The sequence below is a fragment of the Prinia subflava genome, chromosome 17 (genome assembly GCF_021018805.1).
Source record: "Prinia subflava isolate CZ2003 ecotype Zambia chromosome 17, Cam_Psub_1.2, whole genome shotgun sequence".
NCBI lineage: Eukaryota > Metazoa > Chordata > Aves > Passeriformes > Cisticolidae > Prinia > Prinia subflava.
The window spans coordinates 722,122-734,462 of record NC_086263.1 but is presented as its reverse complement, the minus strand read 5'-3'; the positions used below and the strand labels follow the sequence as shown (position 1 = coordinate 734,462).

The window sequence follows — 12,341 nt, the reverse complement described above, 5'->3', positions numbered from 1 at the left end:
AACCGGCTGCCTTGGCTGCGGCACCGCTGACCCCTCGGCGTGGTGGGCTACGGTCCGCAGCCACCCGCACTCCGCGGGGATGGAGCCGCTGCGGGCTGAGCCAACTCCCGGGGTGCGGCGGGGCTGCCCGGGCGGCAGGTGGGACCGCGGACACCGGGAGCCCCGCGGCGCTGACCGGCGAGAAGGCTGTCCGCCGGCGGGGCGGCCGCGCTTCCCGCCCGGCCCCGGCCCTGCCCGCTGGGCTGCTGGCGGGGCGGAGGGCGGAGGCAGGGCTGGCAGCGGCGGCGGGCGGCGCACACGCACACACCTCCCTGCATGTGATTAAATGGCTCGAAATCTGCTTCTGATTTCCTCGGGGAGGTGACTTTTCCCTTCTTTTCAACCCGGGATTTATTGGAGCCTTTTTACTCCGCGTCTAGGCGGCGGTCGGGGTTCAGTTTTTCCTATTCTTGCTTTTCTTTTCTTTTCTTTTTTTTTTTTAAGGGGTGTTTTTTCTTTTCCCTTTCCTCTCCTTTTCGCCCTCCCCTGCCACCTCCCCCCCTCCCTCCCGCAGCCGAAGCAGCCGCAGGCGGTAGCGCCGCGGGTGGAGCGGGCGGGAGCGCGGCCGGCTGCGGGCACGGCGCTGGGACCCGCCCGCACCGCCGGGAGCAGCGCTCCCGCTTTCCACTATTTCGCCTTATTTCGTGCCCCACTCACGATTCCCTGGAAATTTGTTATCATTGCTTTTTTCTCCCCCCAACCCTTTTCTTCACTTTTATCCTTTTCTTCGTGCTGCGGCCAGCACCGGGAAGGAGCTACCCTTGCCCGCCGTCCGCCCCGCCGCGGTCCCGGCTCCTCTCGCCGCCGCTCCTGGACCTGTCGCCCAGACCGGCCCCGCTACCTGCCCGGCCGCGGTAAGCTGCGCTCCCAACTTCCCGGCGCTCCGGGCTCCCTCTCTCCTCCCCACCGCTCCCTCCCTCGTTGCCTTTTATTCCTCCCTCTCCCCCCGCGCTCACCCTCCCTTTATTTCCCCTTCCATCCTTTCACCGCGGAGAACGGGACCTCCCCGCAGCGGGGCCGCTCGCCCGCCCGCCGCCGAGCCCCGCTCCCGTCCCGGGCATCTCCGGCCGCCGCCGCTCCGCACTCTGGCCCGGCCCGGCCCGGCCCGGCCCGGCTCGCTGCGGCCCCGCAGAGCCGGCTGGGGGTTCTCGGCACTGTACGGAGCTCGGCGGAGCCCCGGCCCCGGGCAGTGCGGGTGCGGTGCGGGCATCGGCGGGAGCCCTGCCAGGCCGAGCTTGCGGTGCCAGCCCCGGCTGACCGGGCACGAGGCATGCACGTGGTCCCCTGCCCGCCGCTCCCACCGCAGGCCCTTCTCCGCCTGTGATGGCTCAGCCGGCACAAAGCCACCTGGGTGGGCGGCATCACCCTTGTCACCATCCCAGGCTGGGGTCTGTCGCTGGTCACTTCCCAACATGCCTGCCCCGAGAGACTCCCCTGCAGGGTGGCTCAGAGGGTCAGCTCCCTTTGGAAACGGCTCCCGTGGGATGTGCTTTGCTCCACTGCAGTTCTGGAGCCAGGCTGGGCGAGACCCTCAGCACCCCAAGCACCCGGCCTTAGTGAGCCACAGCTGGGGTGAGAGCTCTGGCCAGTGAACGCACGAGTGGGCAGCTTCACGGGAAGAAGGGAAGCTGGGCTGCGTTTGGTGGGTTTGCTTTGCTTTCCTCTCTTGAAGCTGCTGAAACCTCATTTCCTCAAAACGCCATCCTACCCACAGATTCCCTGGCCCACTGTAGAGTGGGTGGGTGGAAATACCTTTCTTGGGATGAGGACTAACTGGTGTGATGGGGATGTGGTTCTTGGCAGTCTGCTGCGTCGCCAAGCAGGGTGGGTGAGGAAGGCCCCGTGGGCAGGAGCACGAGCTCCTCTGGCAGCGCAGTGGTCCTGCTGGCTTGATGCTCATCTAGGCTTGATGCTCATCTAGGACTTGGGCATGGATACTCCTCTCTCAGGGAGCTCCTCCCATGAATGTATGGGATGTAAGCCAGACTGAGCATCCCCACCTCCATCCATGCCATTTGAGTTGGACCAGTAGCCAGGTTGAGACAATACTTAGTGCAGATCTGGATGTGCACACCCTGCCTGCCTGGAAATGCCACAGATCCTTCTTCCCCAGCCAAGTTTGCTGTTGCCTTTCTCTCAGAGCCAGGAGAGGCTAGAACTCTCTGTAACCACTGTAGAGGGTTGTGTCTTCAGCCATGTGCTGGAAACACCCCTCAAGGTGTTTGCATGGATAGGGGGCAACTTTTTTTCTGCAATATCTTATTTCCAAAACAGAGGGAGCTGCTGTGCTGCTCTGACACCTGTTTGGAGCAGGCTGGTGAAAGGACAAGAGATCCAGCAGTCCAAGAGCAGGGTGGGCTGCAAGGGTCCCAACACCTCTTACTCCTCTACCTGTGTGTGGAAGGAAGGTAGGTCCCTAGAAGAAGGCAGGTGTAATGCCAGGCTGGGAAGGAGCTGATGTGTGTCTGCAGGCTGTGGAAGAGCGAAGCCTGGCCTAGGGATGCAGCTGAGTGCAAGATGCTCACCAGAAATGCAGGCTGCTGGGTGTCCAGGCTGAGGAACGTTTCCAGTGCTCTCTGAGCACCAGAAGAATGGTGTCTTCAGTCTGGGTTGAACAGAATGGAGGTCCCACCTTGGCTGGCTGCTGGCAGAGGTGTGACTCTGAGAGAGGGTTTCCCCAGCCCTGGAGAAGGAGGTGAGCATCAGTGTACCCCTTGAGAAGTGTACTGAGATGTCTTCAGCAGGGAAGCAGCCCACTATGTTGAGGGTGTTGAGGAAGCACCTCTGCGCCCTGTTCCACCACCCTGGTTAGTCAGGCCCTGCTCCATAAGGAAGCAATTATTTTGTGCCCCTTCGAGCCCCTCCCTGAGCCTGCGCAGGACACTTGCGCTTGGTATGGAAATGCGACAGATTTTCCATATTCCGCTTTGCCCCGTGATGTTTAAAAACGTACGTGACAGCTTCTTCCTAATGCTGCAGGCTTGGCTGGCACTCAAGCAGTAACAGACTGTGGGACACCAGGGGCATGAAATATCGCACCAATAGCCAGAGAGGGGGTAAAAAAAAAAAGAGATGTCAAAGTGCAGTGTGTTTCCAGTCCGTTGTTGTGAACCATACTCTGCGTGATGTGAGAGATCTCTCAAAGCCGGCCAAATGTTGTCATTTCTGAATACCATTTTAAATATTCATCCAGACTATTTTCAACATCTGTGCCCGGCATGTTGTGAAAATGCAATGAGAAACGTTATGGAAACCAGATCACTTTATTCTCATATGGAGTGGAAAGGCGTGGAAGCAATGAGGACTTCTGGACTGGGAACTCTGAGTCCCTTGCATCCACTGGGAGTAGTGCAAGGAAAATCCTCTGCACCTTGAGGGATTCTGCTGAGACCACTCAGTAGAGCCAAGCACTGAGGTAGAAATGTGCAAAAGGGGTTTGGGAGACTGCGGTGGGGTTAGAGTTGGGTGAAACAACTAACTGGTCAAGATGTAGTAGAGGTTAATAAATGGGGTAGAAAAAAATCATAGAACACCACCCTGAGTTGGAAGGGACCTAAAAGGACCATCAAGTCCAAATGCATCCAGGGAGGGCTTGCTTGTCCTGCAAGGTCAAGAGCTCCAAATGTCTTTTTGAGTTGCAGTTGCATTGGGAACTTTAGGAGTAGATCTTCAACTTGCACTAACTGGGGGATGCAGAGTAAAGAGTGTTGCAGTAAAATGGATTCAGGTCTGCATCATATGGGTGATGCTATGCTGAAGTCTCCTCTCCCCAGAGTGGGACCACCTCTGCCCAGGACCAGTGGTGAGCAGAGTGGGCATGGGGGACCCAGCAGGACACCCATACTGGGCGTTGGTCCCTCCTCCCTGTGGTCAGTATGGCTTACAAGTTACTGAAACTGGTGAGCAGGGATGTGTCCCAGCATCCTGCATTTGACAGCTCCGTGCACATAGCTGAGTAGCCTGGGGACTATTTGTTTTGTGGTGGATTTCTTTTTTCTTTTATTTTTTGGTTGTTTTCGATAACCTTGGAAATCTGGGCTCTGTTGCTGCCTTTTGTAACATCAGGCTGCAACTAATTCAAGCCAGGCCAGATCCTGACCACAGGTATGCCAGTGTAAATTTGAATGGAGTTGCTTATGTCTCGGTTTGGCCCGATGTGAATGGAGTTACTTCGGGCTGATGCCAAAGCACTGAGGTCAGAATCTGGTCCATCCTTTCCTGTGTGCAGTGTAATTTGTACGCGTCTCCTGGCACCGCCGGGGTATCGTATGGCTTGTGTAATTCTGGCTCTGACCTGCCAAGAGTGCACTGCAATATCCATCACCTGCAGTGCCTGCTGCAGGAAGATGCTGCGGTGTAATTGGCCCCCTGAGCTGTGCAGGGGGCTGAGAGCCCGAGGGGCTGTGTGGAGGAGGGGGCAGCCCTGCGGATGTGGGGCCGTAAGCACTCAGAAGCTCCAGATACTTAAATATCAGGAGAGATGAGGGAGCTTGTAAAGGAAAGTGAAGCATCTCCTTTGTGCCATTAGCCATGTCCCAAGTGGGCACCAGTTGCTCCATTAGCGGCTGGGAAGGCGATTAGCACTCCCAGACACACTGCATCCCTCCAGCCTCTCCCAGTGCACACTCCCTCCCTCTGGAAAGCTGAGCCAGACCAGTACCTTGACTCCATGAGTTTTTCCTTTCACTTTAAATACTTCTCCATTTTTTTTTTATGTCCCAGAAACACATGGAATGATTTATCCATGGCCGGAGCAGTGTTTGGGCCTGATTCTGTTCGTTGGGTGGAGGGATTCAGCTTTCCCAAGCTGGTATCAGCATGGTGGGAGAGGGACATGGGTATCCAGGGATCCTGGCAGCCCCCCATGGATCTTGTTCATGGGCTAGGGCAGAGTTCCCCAGCACGTGTGGCAAGAGAGTGCAGATACCCTCATACAGACAAAGGGCCTGTAACAAGGTGGAAATGTGGAGGTTGTAGTAGCAGATACACCCTGGTTAAGGGACATACTGTGGTCACTTGTGCCTGGTTTCAGCTTCTTTGAGCACATCATTCCTCTTCTGCTTTGGGTCCTGTCTCATCCTCCTAGTGGCTTCCCTCTGAGGGCATCTGAGGTGCTGGTGGGCTTTACTAAGGATGACACAGTTCAGGAACGAGCACCCTCCTACATCAGTCTTACCCAAGAGTCATAGTTGTTGAACCCTCTCAAGTACTCAGCTGCTGTGGTCCTTGCCCAGGAATCTCTGCCTCCTGAGCCATGGCTTTTGCCATGCATATGTGTGCCCCGTGTGGGTGGGTGGCTCCATCCCTGCCCCATGCTGGCACCCAGGACCTTATCTCTGTGCACAGGGCGATGCAGCACCTCATGGGGACCAGTCATTCCCATCTCAGCCAGTTCCAAGTAACGCCATGTCTTTTCCTCGGAGATTCAAATCCCCCCATGCCACGTTGTCCTGGCCTGGAGGAGAAATGCAGTCGGCTGCAGCATGGCAGCAGCATTGGTGTGGGGGCATCAACCTGGGGGAGCAGCACAGGCAGGAATGCAGCACCATTGCCCTGTCATTTCTTGGGGTGCTCCCATCCCCTTCCAGGGCAGTGCTGGCTGCTCAGCTTTAGCCATCACCTGCCCTCTAAGCCCACAGTTTTCCAACAACAGAGCACCACTTGTGCCTTCCCTTCCACTTTAATTACAGAAGACTGCTCCTGTGCTGCAAAGCTCCTGGGATCAAACCTGGTAAATAACCTGTTTCCCTCCCTGCCCTGTGTTGTTCCATGTAATCCTCTAATTACTTCGGCAAAGTTGCTGTGACCCCAGTCTGCCAGGTGGTGATCTTGGACCTGCTGTAGGCACCAGCATCCACATTGTGGGAAGTTTGCTCTCTTTGCCCTGCCTCACCTGCTGCACTTGCCTCATCCATTCAATTTTGGGGACCAAGCACCTATCCAATGGCACAGCATCGGGAGACCTGGAGCTCCAGGCAAGCATCTGCACCCAGCATCACCCCCAGTAGCACTGCCTCCTAGAAAGACTATGGAAAAGGAGCCCACAGTGGGCTGGAGCATCACCCTGACAAGTCTCCCACAAGGCAGGGAAACACTGCTGGTCGCTCTGGGAAGTGTGTAGTTGTAGAGAGAAGGGGTGTGGAGGTGTTGGATGTGGAAGCTAATTTTTTTTTAAAGCACTTCTGAAGTGCTCCGGCAGCATGACTTCCTTCCAAGCCGCACGGCTGTTAGCATTCCCGGAGTGAGTGGAGGAGTGAGGAAATCGCCCACCTCAAAAATGCAGCCGCTTCTGGGGAGGAGCTGGGAGGGCGGCTGCTTCCTCGGGAAGGGTGAGCCCCGCCGCCGCATTCCCCCGGGCCACGGCGGCTGCTGCTGGTGGCAGGGAGCTGGCAGCCACCCGAGAGCCTCGCTGGGGACACTTTTGGGATGCTGTCCCTGGGAAAGGGGCTCCATTGCTCATGACCCTCCTCATGGTGAATCCAAGAACGTGCTGGGCTGGATTTGGCACCTAGGGGTCATCCCAATTCTCTCTGCTTAGTCAGCAGTGTCTCAATTTGATCTGAACCTGGGGCAGCAAAGATGGGAAGGGAAAAGGGGGGGGCAGATGGGGACCAGGGACAGAAATACCCACTCCCAGGCCTCTCTGGCATCTTGCCGGCAGTCCCAGGGTCATGCTGAATATGCATAAAAGGGAGCAGATTGCAGCTTGCCCTCCTCTCCAATACGGAGGCGAGGCCCATGGAGACCACTGGCCCCAGCTCGCTGAGGGTGAGTGGGGTGAGCTGAGCACGCAACATGCGTGCCTGTGTGTGGTCCTGCAGATGATAATGATTTCAACTCATGCCCTGCCTCTGCAGCACTGATGCTCTGCTGAGCGAGTTTTGGCTCCCTGAGTGCTCCCCAGCAGCAGAGCCACTAAAACTTTGCCACTGAACCTCAGGGACTTGTGCCTTGGCAAGACTGGGAGGAGGGACAAAGCTTCCCACTCGAGCAGGGAGGATGAGCAAGAGATGTTCATGCCCCCATGCATGCTTAAACTAGTAATAACCTGGTCCTGGGTCCTAGACCTGCTTCTGCAGTGCTCATAACAGCATTGCCTATGGCTTCTCCCCTGGCCACCACAGATGCTGCTGCTATCACTTTCCCCTGGGCAAGGGTTTCCCCACACCTTTGTGTCTTACCAGACAGGAAATTAAAAGGCCTTTGCCTGAGCATGTCCTTACTCCTGTCACCTTGCTGCCACGTAGCAGAGAGAGGTGGAGGAGACTCTTTGTTGGCAGTGTTCAGTAAATCCCTTGTTCCATACATGCTGATCCTCCCTGGAGTAGATGGATGCAGCTACTGAAGACCCCTGGGGGTTTCTCCTCTCTACTGCTAGTGCAGAGCTTTTCCCACAGGGTTGTCTCCCTGGTAGTGCTGCCCTGTGGGTGGTGGGATGGAAGGTGATGGCTGAAGTACTGCGTGCCCTCTGTGGGATGTGCAGTTGGAGGGGGACAGTGAGAGGGAGAGGGCTGGCAGCATCACAGGGCCAAAGGTGCTGTGCTGGTTTCTGCAAGTACATGCATCGCTGGGTCTTGCTGGGTGTTGAGGAGGAGTCCATCAGCACCTTGCAGCCCCTTTGCTGGGTGAGAATACAGGAGTAGGGCTCTGCCAGTGGGCTGGCAGGGGCTCGTGCCCACTGTGCGCTGCTAAGCACCAGGCAGGGGCTGGGGATCATGCTTCATGATTGTGTTGGGGGATTAAGCAGCCGCAGCCTTTGCTCAACAAGCAGATGCAGGGATGTGGCAGCAGCCACAGCTTCATCTCCTGCCCAGGAGGCAGCTGCTTGCAGTGGAGCCAGGAGCCCAAATGGGACCCTGTAGGCTTCCTGCAGGGATGCTTTTCCCTGCCTGGTGCTCATGGCACGGCATCTCCTCTGCTGTGGTGACTGCTACATCCCTGCAGTCTCTAATCTTGCAGCCACACTCCTCAAGTAGTGGGTTTTCAATGCTCTGGGCACTCCAGGAACAGTATCCTTTGTCTTGCTGGCAGCCAAGTCACCAAGCCACGGGCTGACATGTCCCCAAAAGGCTCTGCAGCATTGTGGTAAAGCTGGAACTGTGCTGCTGGGGCGATGCAGGGACCACCAAGGGAGCTGCCAATTTTTCACATTCCTTTTTCCATCAGCAGAGGATTAAGCAGTGAGGAAACAGCACAGAAGTGGCACGGGCCGGTTTTGCCTTGGAGAAGATGTCCCAGGATGGGCTGAGACCCCTGTCCCTGTTGCTCCCTTGGTAGGCACAGGCTGTAGCTGCTGGGCTGGCCATGGCTGGGCAGAGAGGAGCTTTCCCTCATTAGCAGTTTGGCAGCCTGGAGAGACAGTTTTCTTCCACAGTCATGACTCCTTCTTCTTTGCAAAATGTAATAACAAACCAAAAAAAAAAAAAAAAAAGGTCCAAAATCATTGAAATAGTCTGTTCCTTGGAGCCTCCTTTGGCCAGAGTGGGTAGCTGGACAGGCAGGAGTGACGCTAGGGCTGTAGATGGGGGCTGGAGCTGGGGATACTGGGCTGGGTCATGCAGAGCTTTGTTCCTCAGAGAGAAACACAAGTCATCCTTGTAAAGGATGTAAATCATCACTAGTAAAGATTTACTAGTGGGAGAGGGGACGATCAGGGGATCCCCCTCTCCTGCCTAGTCATGGCATTGGGATAGTTGAGGCTGGACAACTTGGCTTTGGCTCTGCACAACCCATGGGATGGCAGGGCTGATGCCACCTACCCATCCAGGAGGCTCAGAGGTCTGCTATGGCAAGAATGGGACATGGCCAATCTGCATTGTGTGGGAGATCCTTCATGCATTCCGAGCCAGCAGGAGGGAATGTGACCTTCAAATCTGTTCCACTCTTCAAGCCAATAACTCAGGAGATGGGCCACATCTCCTGGGAGCCACTAAGCTCCCTGGCCCTGTGCTGCAGCTACTGGGAGAGGAGCCCAGCTAGGTCCTGCATTTGGTCCTGGACTTTCCACCAGTCAACAAACACACCAGACCCAGACCTGGATCTCTTGGGGGTGAGGCCAGAATAACTTCCTTTGCTGTTGGGTAGTGTGGCAGGGGAATTTGGAGGGAATCCAGCCCCTGGCTTGGAGAAGCCACTGTGGCCATAGCCAGCAAAGGAAGCAGTGGTGTGTTCAGGAGCTCCAGGTCTTCATCTCAACAAGCTCCTGCCTCGTGCTCAATGTGCCTTCAAGGTGTTTTTGCTGCTGTTTCTCCTGCTCTGTCAGAAGCTATTTTGTGCCACAGGTGGACAACTTTGCAGCTCCTGTTGCATCTGAAAGATCTCCCCTAACTCTTCCCCATTACCAGCCCTTGCCAGCTATGCAGAGACAAGACTTCTGAACTGTGTGTGACAGCCAGGGCTCCTGGCAGGCAGAAACATTCCCGTCACCACAGGACAGTTTGTAAGAGGCCAGGGAAGGGCTGTACCCTGATTTCAACCTCTTCCATCAAAAGCTTAGGCCCTTTTCCCATTCCTGTGGTATTTCAGTCCTGCTGGTGAGCAGTGAGGGATTGGTGTGGATGAGGCAACACAAAGTAATTGCCTCCCTGCCCCACTCCCAGGATACTGCATCAGTGGTACGGGGTGGGAAGATGGGTACAGGTGTTGGACCAGACAGGGGGGAGTTTCCCATCCCTTTCCAGCCCTCCCAACACAGGTGGTGCTGTGGCCATGGCACCGCTGGTGCCACTCACTCTTGTTCTTCTTCCAGGGAGGAGCCACTTCCCTCTCCCCAGAAGGATGGAGGTCCTGCAGCTCCTGCGCCTGGTCCTCACCACTGCCATGCTGGGCCTGTCGCAGACAGTGAACCCCTTTGTGGCCCAGCAGACCCCCCCAGACCCTTGCTACGATGAGAGCGGTGCTCCTCGACGCTGCATCCCTGAATTTGTCAACGCTGCCTTTGGGAAGGAGGTTCAAGCCTCCAGCACATGCGGGAAGCCCCCGACACGGCACTGCAACGCCTCGGACCCCCGCCGAGCCCACCCGCCTGCCTACCTGACTGACCTCAACACTGCCTCCAACATGACCTGTTGGCGCTCGGAGACCCTCCACCACTCACCCCAGAATGTCACCCTCACCCTCTCCCTTGGCAAGAAGTTTGAGGTGGTCTATGTCAGCCTCCAGTTCTGCTCACCCCGGCCCGAGTCCACCGCCATCCTCAAGTCCATGGACTATGGCAAGACCTGGGTGCCGTACCAGTACTACTCCTCCCAGTGCCGTAAGATCTACGGCAAGCCCAGCAAAGCCACGGTCACCAAGCAGAATGAGCAGGAGGCCCTGTGCACTGACGGCCTCACTGACCTCTACCCTCTCACTGGGGGGCTCATTGCCTTCAGCACCCTTGACGGGCGGCCCTCGGCCCAGGACTTCGACAGCAGCCCCGTGCTCCAGGACTGGGTGACGGCCACTGACATCCGCGTGGTCTTCAGCCGCCCGCACCTCTTCCGTGACCTGGGCAGCCGGGACGCCGGCGAGGAGGAGGGGGGCACGGGCTCCACCCCATACTACTATGCAGTGGGGGAGCTGCAGGTCGGCGGGCGCTGCAAGTGCAACGGGCACGCGGCGCGCTGCGTTAAGGACAAGGAGCAGAAGCTGGTGTGCGACTGCAAGCACAACACAGAGGGACCTGAGTGCGACCGCTGCAAGCCTTTCCACTACGACCGGCCCTGGCAGCGGGCTAGTGCCCGGGAGGCCAACGAGTGTCTGGGTAAGGCACTTTTAAACATTTTTGTTTTCTAGGGCTGAAATGCTAAAACAGGTCATGAGGGTAGGAAGTGATGGGTACTGAGCAAATGCGATGGAGTGTGTTTGTCCAGAGATGCTGGGGAGCATCTCCTGTGCTGGAGGATTGGGAAAGGCTCAGCCATCTACCCTATCTCTGCTGCAGGTGTCCTGTCAGAGATGCAGTGGTCCCATTATGAGCCAAAGCACCAAAACCCTCTCAAAAATCACTGGTGTCTTCCAGTCAGTCAGCAGACCTCAGTGTGGGACGCCCATCTGGGATTGTTTCCCTTGGGCAGCAAACCAGTGTCCATGGGCCGGAGGGCCAATCGCAGCAGTTCCCTGTGAGATGTGCTTGGGGACAGGGAGCAGGCAGAAAAACCTGGCAGAGGCTGAGCTTCCTAATTCAAAATTTCATCCTTCATGTTCAGTCTGTGTGGTGTTTTTAGCTTGTCTGTCCTTGCAAAGGCTCCCATGAGTTAAAAATACTGTCACCAAAACGAAACATTTCCAAAACATCAAACTGGTATTAGTTGGCTGTTCTGCTCGTCGATCTTTCCGGTGGAGACTTTTGCTTTTTGTCCTGTTTTGGGATGGTGCTGGGGGATGCCAGAGCCCTGTGAAGGTCTGGGAGAGGGAGGAACAGACTTTCGCTCCTCCTGGACAGGAGCCCAGGTCTCAGGGGGTGGTGGGAGGATGGAGACAAGGGAAAGCTGTACCATTAATCAGCTTCTGAAAGGCTCAGTGGATGTGCCAGAGGTCAGAAGGACTTGTTAGTATTTGTGATCGATGTCTTGTTGAGAACCCAGCTGTCCGCTTCAATATATACATGTTACAGCAGATTTCTTCTAAGAATGGCTAAAAAGGCAGTGGATTCAAAGCAAGTGCTGGAGCTGATGCTTTAAGCCACTTCATGCCCTGTGGGAATGTGTCAGCCCTTGTGCTTTTCCACTTGTTTCAGAAAGATGAGTTTTGGAGCTCAGAAAAACCCCTCTACTTTGCAATCTCCCTGGGCTGCTGCAGGTCAGGCAGGGGAGGTCTCCAGTAGGTGTGTGAGCCCATGGAAACCCCCAGGGCACAAGGAGGACCTCACCCCACTGGCTGTCCCCTTGTGCCCCCCACTCTGCACCTGCCTCACTCCACGTCCTCCAGTACAGCAGCAGCATAGCAGTGGAGGTAGCTGTAGTGGCACAAAAGGGGTTAAACCAGAGGAGGCTCATTTTTGAGTAGCATCTGCAGGTTTTCTGTCCATCTCGTCCTGGGCGGAGTGAGGGTCCCTTGCGCTGAGCATCCTGCCCCCAGCTGCGTCACCCTTTTGGCAGATGGAGCTGAAAAGATAAACGAGGGAGGGAAGAGGAGGCGGGGCCGCAGTGCTATCCCTTCAAGCCCCCCCGACAGCACTGCACACAAAGACCCTTCCCCGAGCTGCGTGTGAAAGTAGTTTTTTCCTGTTGATTCGCTCCCCTTCTTTCTCCCTTTCCCCTCTCGGGCTTTGTGCCCTCTCTGAAGGGACCTGAAAGAACTTCTCCATTACCCGACTTCGA

General features: G+C 56.3%; 1 protein-coding gene across 2 annotated transcripts in view; it reads left to right on the top strand.

Moving 5' to 3' along the window:
* Nucleotides 1-205: 205 nt before the first annotated feature.
* The window catches only part of NTN3 (netrin 3), a 32,496-nt gene continuing 20,360 nt past the window's right edge, over nucleotides 206-12,341 (top strand). The window contains exons 1-3 of one of the 2 annotated variants that reach the window (XM_063414750.1): nucleotides 206-360; nucleotides 782-893; nucleotides 9,788-10,783. In XM_063414750.1, the coding sequence (XP_063270820.1) occupies nucleotides 9,817-10,783 (967 nt within the window). In that variant the 5' untranslated portion in view covers nucleotides 206-360; nucleotides 782-893; nucleotides 9,788-9,816. Of the gene's footprint in view, nucleotides 361-515; nucleotides 894-9,787; nucleotides 10,784-12,341 lie in introns of those variants that run through there. The other variant, XM_063414751.1, reaches the window with a different exon arrangement.